The sequence below is a fragment of the Pollachius pollachius genome (genome assembly GCF_949987615.1).
Source record: "Pollachius pollachius genome assembly, contig: scaffold_199, whole genome shotgun sequence".
In the NCBI taxonomy this organism is placed as follows: domain Eukaryota; kingdom Metazoa; phylum Chordata; class Actinopteri; order Gadiformes; family Gadidae; genus Pollachius; species Pollachius pollachius.
Genome location: NW_027641494.1, coordinates 22,839 through 35,000, shown reverse-complemented (window position 1 = coordinate 35,000; position 12,162 = coordinate 22,839). Strand labels below are relative to the sequence as shown.

The window sequence follows — 12,162 nt, the reverse complement described above, 5'->3', positions numbered from 1 at the left end:
CACGCCTCTTCGCACATCTTTTGCATAAAAAGAAAACCGGGAGAGAGAGAGAGAGATATACCCACAGCGAGAGAGGGCAGGTCGACCTGTGTCCTCTGATCGTTTTGCTTCGGCTGAGTTTACCTTTTTGGGTTTTGTTTCGGCTTCTGTTTTTTATTTGGTGCTTGAGATGATGTCAGAAATCTGGATCCAAATATTGGTTTGTGTTCGGCCTCGACCGTAAGCAACAGAAAGCACCTAAGCAGGAGGGGGGCATGTGGCTCAGGTGGAAGAGCGGGATTGCCGGAAGGTTGCTAGTTCAATCCCCGGCTCCTCCTAGCTGAGTGTCCCTGAGCAGGGCGCCTCACTCTGACTGCACCCGGCGAGCTGTCTGCCGCCTTGTGTGGATGACATTGCGTCGGTGTGTGAATGTGTGCATGAACGGGTGAATGTTGGGCGATATTGTAAAGCGCTTTGAGCGGCCGCCGGTTAGAAAAGCGCTGCACAAGTGCAGTCCATTTACCGTTCCTCATCGCATCGAGACTGGGGCTACTGGACGGACTGGGAGAGGGGGAAACGGTGGGGACAGAGGCGGGGCCGGTGCTCACCTTTACGTCGGAGAAGAACATCTTCAGCATGTTGGAGCTGGGGTAGCGGGCGTAGAAGAACATCAGCTTGGCCTTCTTCAGGTGATTGGGAGAGAGGCCCTCCTGGATCTGAGAGAGCTCGCTGTCAAGGCAACACACAAACATTCTGGAAGCAGAGCCGCAATCGTCTGGAACCGTGGAGAACGTGAACGCGCCATTGTGCCTGCGTTAAGCCGGTGGACTAAGATGAGTGTCTTGCTCTCCTTGGGAGGGGTAGCCCGTTCCAGGTGTGCAACCTGGGGGGGGGGGGGGGGGGGTCGACCCGTCGAGGAGCCATTGGCTTTCGGCCATTAGCGTCGGCCGTGTCGGGTGTGAGCGCGTCACGCTAAATAAAACCTTGGCCGGCTTTGCCGCCCGGTGTTTTTTTACATAAGGAGCCTCATTTCACAGTCAAAGCCAGAGCAAATGGCTTCGGCCCTCCACCCCCCCGCCACCTCCACCCGAAAAAGGGAAGGAGGAAAAAAAAAAAAAAAGGAACATTTGCATACCACGGACAAAGACAGTCGTTGACGCCGTGGCGACAGGCGAGGCGGCCTAATGGCTCGGCGGCAACACTTGCCAAGTCTGAGCGAGACGCGATGATGCCGCCGCCGCCGCCGCCGCCGCCGGCCTCCTGCGCTCTGGGTGGCGCCGCAACGCCCGGGGAAGATACAGTCCATATATATATAAATATATATTACCATACATCTAAATATAGGCCTTTATTCAAACACACATTACAGCGCGTATCTCCCTAATGGAGCCTACTGGATGGGACGGTGGAGGAGATGGCATTGAGCTACTGGGGGTGGGGGGGGGGGGAGATGGGTGGGGGGGGGGGGAGATGGGTGGGGGGCACCTTGAGGGATAGAACGATTTCAACCTTCAATTACAACCCCATCCTCTCACTGCACCACCCCTTGGCCCCAGCCTCTCGCTGCCACTGCCAACCCCTTAGAGGGGGGGGGGGGGGGGGGGGGGGGGGGGAGAGAGAGAGAAGGGGGAGGGACGAAGAGGAGGAACGAAAAGGAAAGAACAGGGGGCTTGGAGGCTTTGGACTCATACAGCGATGGGAGTGGGGGGGGGGAGGGAGGGCGGAGGAGGAGGAGGAGGAGGAGGCTGCAACACATCTGCGTCGCTCGGACGGCCCAAGCCCATTCCATGGTGAATTAACAGCCGTATAATGCATCTGATAATATCAATGTGGGGGATAAGACACTGAAAGGGGAACGAGAGGAGGGGGTGTGAGGAGGAGGAGGAGGAGGGGGCGAAACGACCGGGCTGCTCCACCGAAGAGGACCGGGCCAGGGAGGGAGACGAGGGGAGCGTGGCAGGGGTTCGGGGGTGTCGGGGGAGGTCTTTTGAATGAACACAGCACCGATGCTGTCCTGAGTGGGGGGCAATCGGCGCTCGGATGGGCGCACACACCCGCCGCTCCTTGGGACGTTGTTTATGTGGTCAATACGTGACGGCGCTCGTCGTTGTGGAAACCAGTCAAGGGTTGAGACTGTAGCTGTAACTACAGAGTGGAGAGAGAGGGGGAGGGGGGGGGGGAGAGAAAGGTGGGGAGGGAGAGAGAGAGAGAGAGAGAGAGAGGGAGAGAGAGAGAGAGAGAGAGGGAGAGAGAGAGAGAGAGAGCGAGAGAGAGAGAGAGAGAGAGAGAGAGAGAGAGTGGGGGAGGGAGAGAGAGTGGGGGAGGGAGAGAGAGAGAGAGAGAGAGAGAGAGAGTGGAAGAGGGAGCGAGAGCATGGCAGAGAGCATGAGAGAGAGAGAGAGATTGGAGGAGGGAGATATAGTGGGGGAGGGAGAGAGAGAGAGAGAGAGAGAGAGAGAGAGAGAGAGAGAGAGAGGGGGGGAGAGTAGGAGAGGGAGAGAGAGCATGAGAGAAAGAGACAGAGAGGCAAGAAAGAGTGAGAGAACCAAGAGAGAGAGAGAGAGCGAGCAAGATTGAGAGAGAGCGAGAGCGATAAAGAGCGAGAGAGGTAGATAGTGTGTGTGAGAGAGAGAGCGGGGGCATCAGCTGTTAGATCGAGCTGCCCTTGGCCCCAGGGTTGCACTGGGTCCCCCATTATAAAGGCGCTGAATGGTGAGGCATGCTGGGCCCGCTCCTTAAAGAGCCTGCTACATTGTCTCCCGGCCGGCCGAAGAGAAAGAAGGAACCAAAAGGGAGAGCGAGAGAGAGAGAGAGAGCGAGGAGGGGAGAGAGAGAGCAAGGAAAGGCAGCCGGCTTACGCAAAGAGGCTCCTTTAGGAGGTGGGAGGGGGGGGGGGGAGGCTGGTGTTGCACACACTGACGGGCCCGGCCAAAAGAGCAGCCCTCCTCTCACCACAACAAGCCATCTGCTGCGGGCGCCGGCGATACAATGGCCCCCGCAGAAGGAGAGACACGGGGCCGGGAGACACCGAAAGAAAGAGCAGAGAGAGAGAGAGAGAGAGAGAGGGGGGAGAGGTGGGGATTCTTCATTAAAAACAAAGTGCGCATTGGTGTTGTCTCTTTGGCAGGGAGGGTGCGCGGTGCATTCCGATCAGCGCTTCAATTCGAGATTTATTTTTGATTTCCCGGAAAACAAAGACGTCGGCTGACATTTTACCGCACCGACCGGGGCGAGATATCACCTCCCTTTAGTTGATAATTAAGGAGCGCCCGTGTCTGATGAGGCGTTCTCATCTCACACCGAAAACCCACAGCTTGCAAATGTAATTGTGATTGGACTAAAGGGTGGAATACAAGGCTATTATTTTGTCATGATGGCGCCCTCGGAGCAGCTGGCCCAGTGTTTCGCCTGCCACATCTGACAAGACATCAGCGTTCCTCACATCACTTCCCCGACTGCCCAAAGTCATGAGAGGGAAATGGCCGCTCCGATTCCTGATTCCAGGTGTAAGGACAAGATATTCCAGGTCCCGGCCAGAACAAATGAGGAAATTGATGGCGGCCATCTGCCTGTTAAACATCAGCGAACGTCGGTGAACTTGAACGCACCTCGCAAAATGTCTGACAAGCTGTTGGTGCCGTTAATTCCTGGGGCTCCGAGTTGACCGTAAGAAAAGCCACGGAAAATAACGTTCAATAAAGTTATGTCTTCCCCTCGGATGATTTAAATATTCATTAAAGGAACCATCTGTGAATTGTGATAGCGCCGAGCAAGCATCTCTGTTCATAAACGTCAAACTAATTATCACCAACACCACCGAGCGCTGTGTTTCTGATCAAGGCAAACAAACTTTTTAACAACCTGTTAAACAAACATGTCGTAAAATAAATAGACGTGGACATGCTGGCCATTCTTCCTATTTCATAAAGTACATCTGTTAAATCCCAAAATGTCTAAATGCCACAATGACAGCGACAGCATCTGGCATACGTGGGTGTTGTTTGTTTTCCATTCTTGTTCTGTGTCTCTGTCTCTCCCCGCCTCGCTCTCCCTCCCTCTCTCTCTCTCCTTCTCTCCCTCCCTCTCTCTCTCTTTTCCCTTTTTCTCTTTGCGTCCCTCCATCGGGAGTCTCTACAAGCGAAGGGATTATGGATCTCGGGAAAAGCGCTCACCCTTGGGTCAGAAGACAAGACAAGGCGAGGTAATGAAAGATAAACAGCTCGCTGCAAACACCTGTTACAGCTGCTTCAAAGAAAAAGCCGGGGAGGAGGGGGGGGAGGGAAATATAAAAGAAGTGTTTGGCTGCCAAGCAACAGTGGATAGGCCCCCCCGCGGCTGTTGACAGATCTTTATGAAATGAAAAAAAAAGAAAAAAGAAAAAGAAAAGAAAAGAAACAGCGGTGATTGTTGGCCTTTTTACAACTGAGTGATGGGAGGAACACAGGAGGAAAAAACACAAGCAATCATAAATATACATCTTTACCTAGTCCTCAGGCGAACCTTTACTGATGCCGCGCACACACACACACACGCACGCACACACGTGCATACACAAACACACACACACACACACACACAATCATGCATACACACACAGACACACACACCCACCCAGACACACACACACACATGCTCTTTCTCTAACAAACACACACACACACACACACACACACACACAGACGCATCCACAGCGCACAATCATAGACACGTACACACACACACACATGCACGCACACACGTGCATACACAAACACACACACACACACACACACACTCATGCATACACACACAGACACACACACCCACCCAGACACACAAACACACACTCTTTCTCTAACAGACACACAGTCAAACACACACAAACACACACACACACATCCACAGCGCACATTCACATACATCCACAGCGCACATTCACACACACACACACACACACACACACACAGAAACACACACTCACGTCCACACACACAAAAGGGCTGAGCCCCAGAGCGATCAGGTAATCATGAGAATGCGAGCGACGAGCATCAACATAAAACAAGCATCACCCGAGTGTAACAACCACTCACTTAACGACAACAAACAGCTCCGAGAACGCGCACAGAACCGCAAAAAACACCGCAAATTAAATGACTTCGGAAACGCACCGGAACGGCACTATTCTGACACTAATCACACTCAGAGTTAAGAGGGCGGTGGGTGATATTTTCTGGGGGGTGGCTGAGTGGGAGGGTACGTATAGCGGGGTAACAGAGCAGGGTATTAGTCCTGGGCCCCAGGGGATCCAATTGGAACCCCCCCTGAGGGTATAGCCTGCCTGCCCCCAGGCTGTGGTGGAGGCCCCCTGAAGGTTAAACTGCGAGGCGGGCCATAACATTATCTGATCCATCTCTTTGTCCGCTCTCTGATATTTCGTTTTTATGAAAGGGGGGCCTCATATTGTGTGGTCCATAACCTTGGGTGTGAAGTGTAAAATATGTGCTTTTAGGAAGGTGTGGGTGAGGTAGAAATACGAAGAGGTATGAGAGAGAAAATGTTCTGTAGATAAATTAGAGAAATCGAGAAGAGCGTCGGCAGGAGAGATAAGGATTCTGAAACCCTTTCCGAAGCTAGGGATTCATCGGAAGAAAATTCAAACATTTTCGTATTTGTGTACGAAAATGAAGTGTTGTGACTGAAAACAAATACCACAAATAATACACATTTCTAAATATATTTTTTCAAATTGAGGATATTAATCTAATCTAAGCAAATATAAATAATGTGGTGAAGGTAACGAAAGCTGTTTATTACCCCTGTTCATACAACAATTATAAAACAGCTTCCTCTTTCTCTCATCGCTTTCCTCATGTACAAATCAGACTACCCACACACACACACACACACACACGCACACACACGCACACACACACGCACGCACACACGCACGCACGCATACACACACACACACGCGCACGCACACACACACACACACGCACATCCACACGCACACACACACACACGCACACACACACACACACACACACACACACACAGACGCACACCCACACACACACACACACGCACAGACGCACACGCACACCCGCACACACACACGCACACACACACGCACACACACACGCACACACCGACCTACTGCCCGTGGTGAAGGATACGTTGCTGCCGGAGTAGGGCGAGATGTCTGACATGTCCTGGAGGTCTCCGCACTCGGACTTGATGAGGGAGAGGGAGAGCCCCTCGGCGGTGTTGCCCGGGTGGGCCGGCGAACACGAGCGGTGGTGGTGGCCCAGGTGGTGGTGGTGGTGGTGGGGGTGCCCCGACGCCATCTTGGTCCTCAGGCTGGTGGTCTCGCGGGACAGGTCCATGGAGTCGGGCGAGGAGCGCTCCTTGCCCGGGTAGCCGCCCGGGGGCCCCCCCAGGGGGCTCTGGAAGGGGTACCCCATGAGGGGCAGCGGGAAGGGGTGGCGGAAGGAGGGCGGGCTGAAGCCCATGGAGGCCGAGAGGGAGGAGGGGTGCAGCGAGGGGTGATGGTGCCCGCCGTGGGCGCCCACGGCCGAGGCCTGGTGGTGGTGCTCGCTGACGGGGGTCTTCCTCACCACCAGGGGCAACGCCTCCGTCTGGTCGTTGACCCCGCCCGGCATGCCCGTCATGCCGGCGAAGGTGTCCATGGGGTTGGGGATGATGACGTCGCCGAAGCACTGCAGCCGCGGGTTGGCCGTGTGGTAGTTGGGGCCGTCGCCGTTGACGGCGCCGGGGAACCTCTCCGGCGCGGCGGGCGGCGGCGGGAAGGCCTGCTGTGGCGTGGGGCGCGGCGGCTTGGCGAACACCTTCACCACCGTGTCCACCACCTGCGTCATGGCCGAGTTCAGCTCCTGCTTCAGCGTCTCCGCCAGATGCTTGCCCTCGGCGTGCATGGAGGAGGCGGAGCCGCCGTGGCCGTGGCCCTTACCCCGCCCTGGCGCCTCCCTGCGGGGCTTCGGCCCCTCGGCCAGCAGGGCCTGCTCCTGGAGCAGCGCCCGGGCCCGGTCCAGGAACAGCCCCGGGTCCAGGTCGGAGAGCTCGTTGTCGGAGCGCACGTCGTCGCCGCCGCCGCCGCCGCCCCGGTCGTCGCCGCCGCCGCCGTCGGAGCGCGCCGGGCTGTCCTCGGACATGTTGCCCAGGTCGTGGTGGTGCGCGTCGCCGTGGCCGTCGTTGTGTTCCGAGTCGTCGGTCGAGTCGTAGATCTGGAAGAACTTCTCCTGCAGCTGGCGGAGCTGCTTCTGCATGTCCTCCAGCTGCAGCTTCAGCTGCCGCCGCTCTTCCTGCTTCTGCTCCTGGCGCTGGCACACCAGCTGGGTGAAGCTCTGCTGCTGCTGCTGCGGCAGCCGCTGCTTGCGCTTGTTCTCCCGGCTGCCGCCGCCGACCCCGCCCCCGACGCCGTTGCCGCCGCCGCCGCCGCACGCCTCCCCGCCGCGCGGGCTGCCGGGGGCCTGCTGCTGCTGGGCTGCCTGGGAGGGCAGGGGAGGGGGGCAGTCCATCTCCAGCTCCCGCTCGGCGTCCGCCTCCCGCCCGCGCTCCCCGGAGTGGCGGGAGACGGCGGGGATCCCCACGCTGGGCGAGTGGCTCATGCCGCGGATAATGTTCTCCACGCGGGCGCGCTTGGCCCGCAGGTGCTCGTCGTTCAGACGCTCCATGTCGAAGGCCCCCAGGCCGGGGGGGGCGGCCGAACGGCGACAGGGACTCCTGGGGGCTGGAGTCCTGGGAGGAGTTGCTGCAGGCGTCCTCCTGGGGCGCCTCCGAGCCGATGCTGGACAGCCCCGAGCCGGGGAAGCCCCCGTCGCCGGCTCTCTCCCCGCGGTCCCCGCGGTCCCCGCGGTCCCCTCTGTCCCCTCGGTCCCCTCCGCCGTTCTTGGCCATGTTGTTCTTGAGGAGCTGGGAGATGATGGTGGCCCCCGGGAAGGGCATCATGGCCTCCTCGTACGAGTTGGCCCTCTTCAGAAGCTTCCGGAGGACGTTGGACTTGGACTCGCTGTCGTTGGCCGAGAGGGGCCCGCCCCCGTGGGGCTGGCCGACCGAGCAGTCCAGGGAGTCGGCGTCCGAGCCGTGGTGGGAGTGGGAGTGGGAGCTCAGCGAGTTCATGGCACCGAAAATGGCGGCTTTGGCGCGGGCGATGTGGTCAGTGTGGGTCAGGGCGGCGGTGGCGGCGATGGCGGCGGCGGCGGCGTTGGCGGCGTTGGCGGCGCTGCCCACGGTCCTCTTGACTCCGATGTCGACGCGGCGTCTCTTGGTTTGTCTGCTCAGGAGGGAGTCGCTGTCATGGTCCTGCATCACGGGCCGCGTGGCTATGTGGCCATATCCCGCGGAGCTGGCCCTTGGGGATCAGAGCCTCGGCGGTCGGACCTGAGAACGGCGCCCCACACGCACACACACACACACACAGAGGGACGCGCACACACACGGGCACAGAGACACACACACACACAACCACAGAGATGTAACCCCCGTCAGAGGACTTGTCTTCGGCGGCCGGTTGACTCGCTGCGTTTGAACTCGCAAATGAACTCGTACGCGAGCAAACGGACTTACAGGAGGCAAACGACGGGAATAGTGACGTTTTATAACAACATTACAGGGAAAATTGTCCATTTAAAAAATAGGCAATTCTCCGGAGAATGAGTTCATCTGGAGACGTTTTAGTGTAGATGACTAAGTCCATCAATATGTGTTTCCACCGAGCGGGCTGTTGGTGGTTACATTCAGTGTGAGACGGAGAACCAATAACAATGTGTGTGTGTGTGTGTGTGTGTGTGTGTGTGTGTGTGTGTGTGTGTGTGTGTGTGTGTGTGTGTGTGTGTGTGTGTGTGTGTGTGTGTGGTGTGGGTGGGTGTGTGTGTGTGTGGGGGAGTGGGGGGGTTGATGGAAGACTACAGCAACGATGGGGTCAGAATTAGGCCTTGTATCTACATTCCAGGGCAAAGTCCTACATTTTATCCTGTCCCATGTCACAAGCGGTGCGAGACTGAACCAGTTCCCACGGAAGACAAAGCTGCATATTATTATGATAATTACTTAAGTACTTGTCCTCATTTCCATGTTGTGTAGTGTGAGCCGGGATGAAAGCTATTAACTTGCAAAATCAAGTAAAACGAAATAAGGTTGGATTAAGATTATCCCACAAATTTGGCATAAACACGAAGAAAGAAGAAGAAGGATTTGTTTTTCTGTCAAGGGTTATGTGAGGCTATATCGTAAGATTTCCCAACACTCACAATTTTTTTTTTACATCAATCGGTTATAAAGCCTATAAGCAATGAGAAAAGTGACACATGAAAGAAACAATTAAAAAGGCCTATTGATTTTTTTTGTCCCGGCATGGGCTCACCTCAGTGTTTTTTTGCTTGTCTTTTCATCTGGCAAGGGCAGTTAATTCTGCTCAAATGAATAGGTCACGGGGTCAACGCCAGCAAGAATCAACCTAAAGCGCTCGAACAAAACCCCTAATGCCCACTGAAAAGCTAAACGTTTTGTCACAATCGGCGTGCAGCAGTTACGTCTTAGTCGGCGACTCGTCAGTAGTGTGGAAGCTGAGACGAACAAGATTATTTAAATGTTTAAATGTGCGAATAGGCAAACAATTTGGGAAACTCAAAAAATATAGATCTACTTTATGACTAGTATTACTCAAAAAATAGGCTTTGGTTAAGTTTATTTTTTTATCTATTGTTATTCAAGTATAGAGTTTTAAACTGTGCTATTAATAATAAAATGATTTTCGAGAAAAAAGCAGACTTCTTAAATTGGTATTAAGTAAACATTGTTTAAATAATTTTTAACAGAGAGAGCAAAATTATCCTATTCAATAAAAAAATTCGTGTTGAAACCAATATATACATAATATTGTATTTATCTAAATGGGCAATAAGATTGCCTTTGGAATGGTCTCCAACTAAAACGTAAGTGATTACGATTTATCCTAATATTAATTATAGTGATGGGATTTAGCTCTCTTCAGATGCGCAAAGTGCACACAACATGCACGCACACGTACACGCCAACACACACACACACACACACACACACACACACACACACACACACACACACACACACACGGGCGCGCTTTAACGAGCAATTGTTTTAATTAGGCTACATTTAAAATACAGGGTCCATAAATGTATTATTTTATCACGTAGTCCGGGGTCATGCCCCGGGCCTTAATGCACCAGAAGGCCCACCGTGGGACGACTGTCTAAACGTCAGTCAAATAATCTGCTCGGCTACATTTAGGGAAGAGATTAAACGCGGGCATGTAAGAGCAAAATGTGGGAGAGATGTTTAAACGCTCGCCTGCCTCGTTCACACCAATTTCCTCTAAAAGAAAACCAAAACCAAACCCCATCTCAACAATAGTTTGGCAAACGACGGTTCCTCAAGCCTTGACTTGGGTCTCCAGCAACAAGTTCAACCCAGGGGGGAGATGAGATACATCTCAAAGCGAACCTTGACTCTTCCAAACCCCAGCCTGCACCCTAACAATGGGCTCCGTGGTAATGGCTGGAAATAGTCCCGGACACCTGTCTTTCTCCAGGGCGCACCTGTCCCCCCACTGCCCATGCGCACTGGCCTCACTCGGAAGACCTTTCAACAATTTCAAGGAAATATGAGCACGGATGAACAATGACTTCGCCCCCACTCCCAAGCAGCCTTACCCTTTATCTTTCCTTTAACGCAGCGTTGGGAATATACTGTGTCGTCGTGCGGGATGGATAACTTACTATGATGTGGATAACGACCGCAAGTGAAGTTCAGTTTACCCATTCCCAATAAGTAGTGCGCCTATGTTTCGCATTTCAGATAATTAAAAGAAAGAGATCCAAGCTATAAAACCCTATGGGTGCGAATTTGAATATCAGAACAGCCAACAGTGAGACCATGTCTGTCTCACTACTACTTTCCAGCGAATTGACTTTGGACGGCTGTGGACGACATGAGTTTACGCGCTATAAAACCACCAACCTTCACCCCATCTTAACAATAATTACTGTAATATTAACTATGAGAAGAATAATTAAATTCTACGTTCATGATGATGTGATAACGTGAATGAACTCGAGAAGCTCACACTGGACACACATGTACATCGGTCCAGTCAACGGGACACCGAGAGAAACTGCAGACGGCGAAAGAAATCGCGGATGTTTGGCGATCATCGCAACACCAACCCCACATTATCGTTCCACGATATAACGCACAATAATACAGAGAAAGACTTGACAAAGTTACGATTCAACTCCTCTGCCTGGTAAGGTTTTATGTTATACGTTTCCACCGAACCATCAATGCACAATTCTAGGCTGCTGCTGCTGATGTGTCCCGCAAACGAAGGTGAGCGCGTCGTGGGTCCGAACAACCAACGAGGAACAAGCGTGGAACCACCGCGTCGTGAACCGAAATAAGGCCATATTATTTTTTATTTGTTCGTTTGGTGATTTTTGTCCGCCCACCGAGTCCAGGCCACGCAGGATACCGAGGGAGAGGGAGGTATCTGAGGAACAGGGTACTTACCCGGGAGATGAAGGGAATAAAGAAACTCCGTTAGGGGCGAGCGAGGAGGGGGAAAAAAAGAGAGAGTGCAGCTCGTTCGCTCGGACGATGGCGCACCAAATAGTATCTCTGAGGAACCGGGAGCGGAATAAAGTGAAGAACCGAGAGGAACCGAGAGTCGACGCGGGATAGGAGACACAATTGGGCTCTTCGGCTTTGGGTCTGCCGCGACTCCGAAAGGGACTGGCGTCGTATCAGCTCGAGAGAGAGGAGAGAGAGCGAGAGAGTGTGTTCCAGTGTGTGTGTGTGTAAGAGAGAGTGTGTCTCCGAGGTGCGCGGGATGCAGAGCTTTGATGCTGGAGCTCTCCTCCTCCACCACTAAGATTCACTTTAAGACTCCGCTGAAGGAAACAGGAAGACGGCGCGTCACGGGCAGCGTGACGTCCGCAGCGCACCAATAAGAGGACGGAGGAGGAGGAGGAGGACGGAGGAGGAGGAGGACGGCGCGTCGGGCCGGACCGAGGAGCAGGGACTTGGACACACGCAACAAAAAAAGAAAAGAAAATATATAGGACATACAAAAAAAAAAAAGCAAGAGAAGAGAGGACGAGAATAAAAGAAATGCAGCACTTAGATCAAACTTTGGTCGCAGATCAGTGA

At 53.9% G+C, this 12,162-nt stretch overlaps 1 protein-coding gene across 1 annotated transcript in view; it reads right to left on the bottom strand.

Moving 5' to 3' along the window:
* LOC307091576 (prospero homeobox protein 1-like) overlaps window positions 1-11,864 on the bottom strand; it is a gene marked incomplete at its 3' end in the record, with an annotated part of 19,953 nt that extends 8,089 nt beyond the window's left edge. Inside the window, 4 exon segments of the mRNA XM_079759208.1 lie at window positions 588-695; window positions 6,135-7,674; window positions 7,676-8,358; window positions 11,524-11,864. Of these exon segments, the coding sequence (XP_079615334.1) occupies window positions 588-695; window positions 6,135-7,674; window positions 7,676-8,286 (2,259 nt within the window).
* Between the last annotated feature and the right edge of the window lie 298 nt (window positions 11,865-12,162).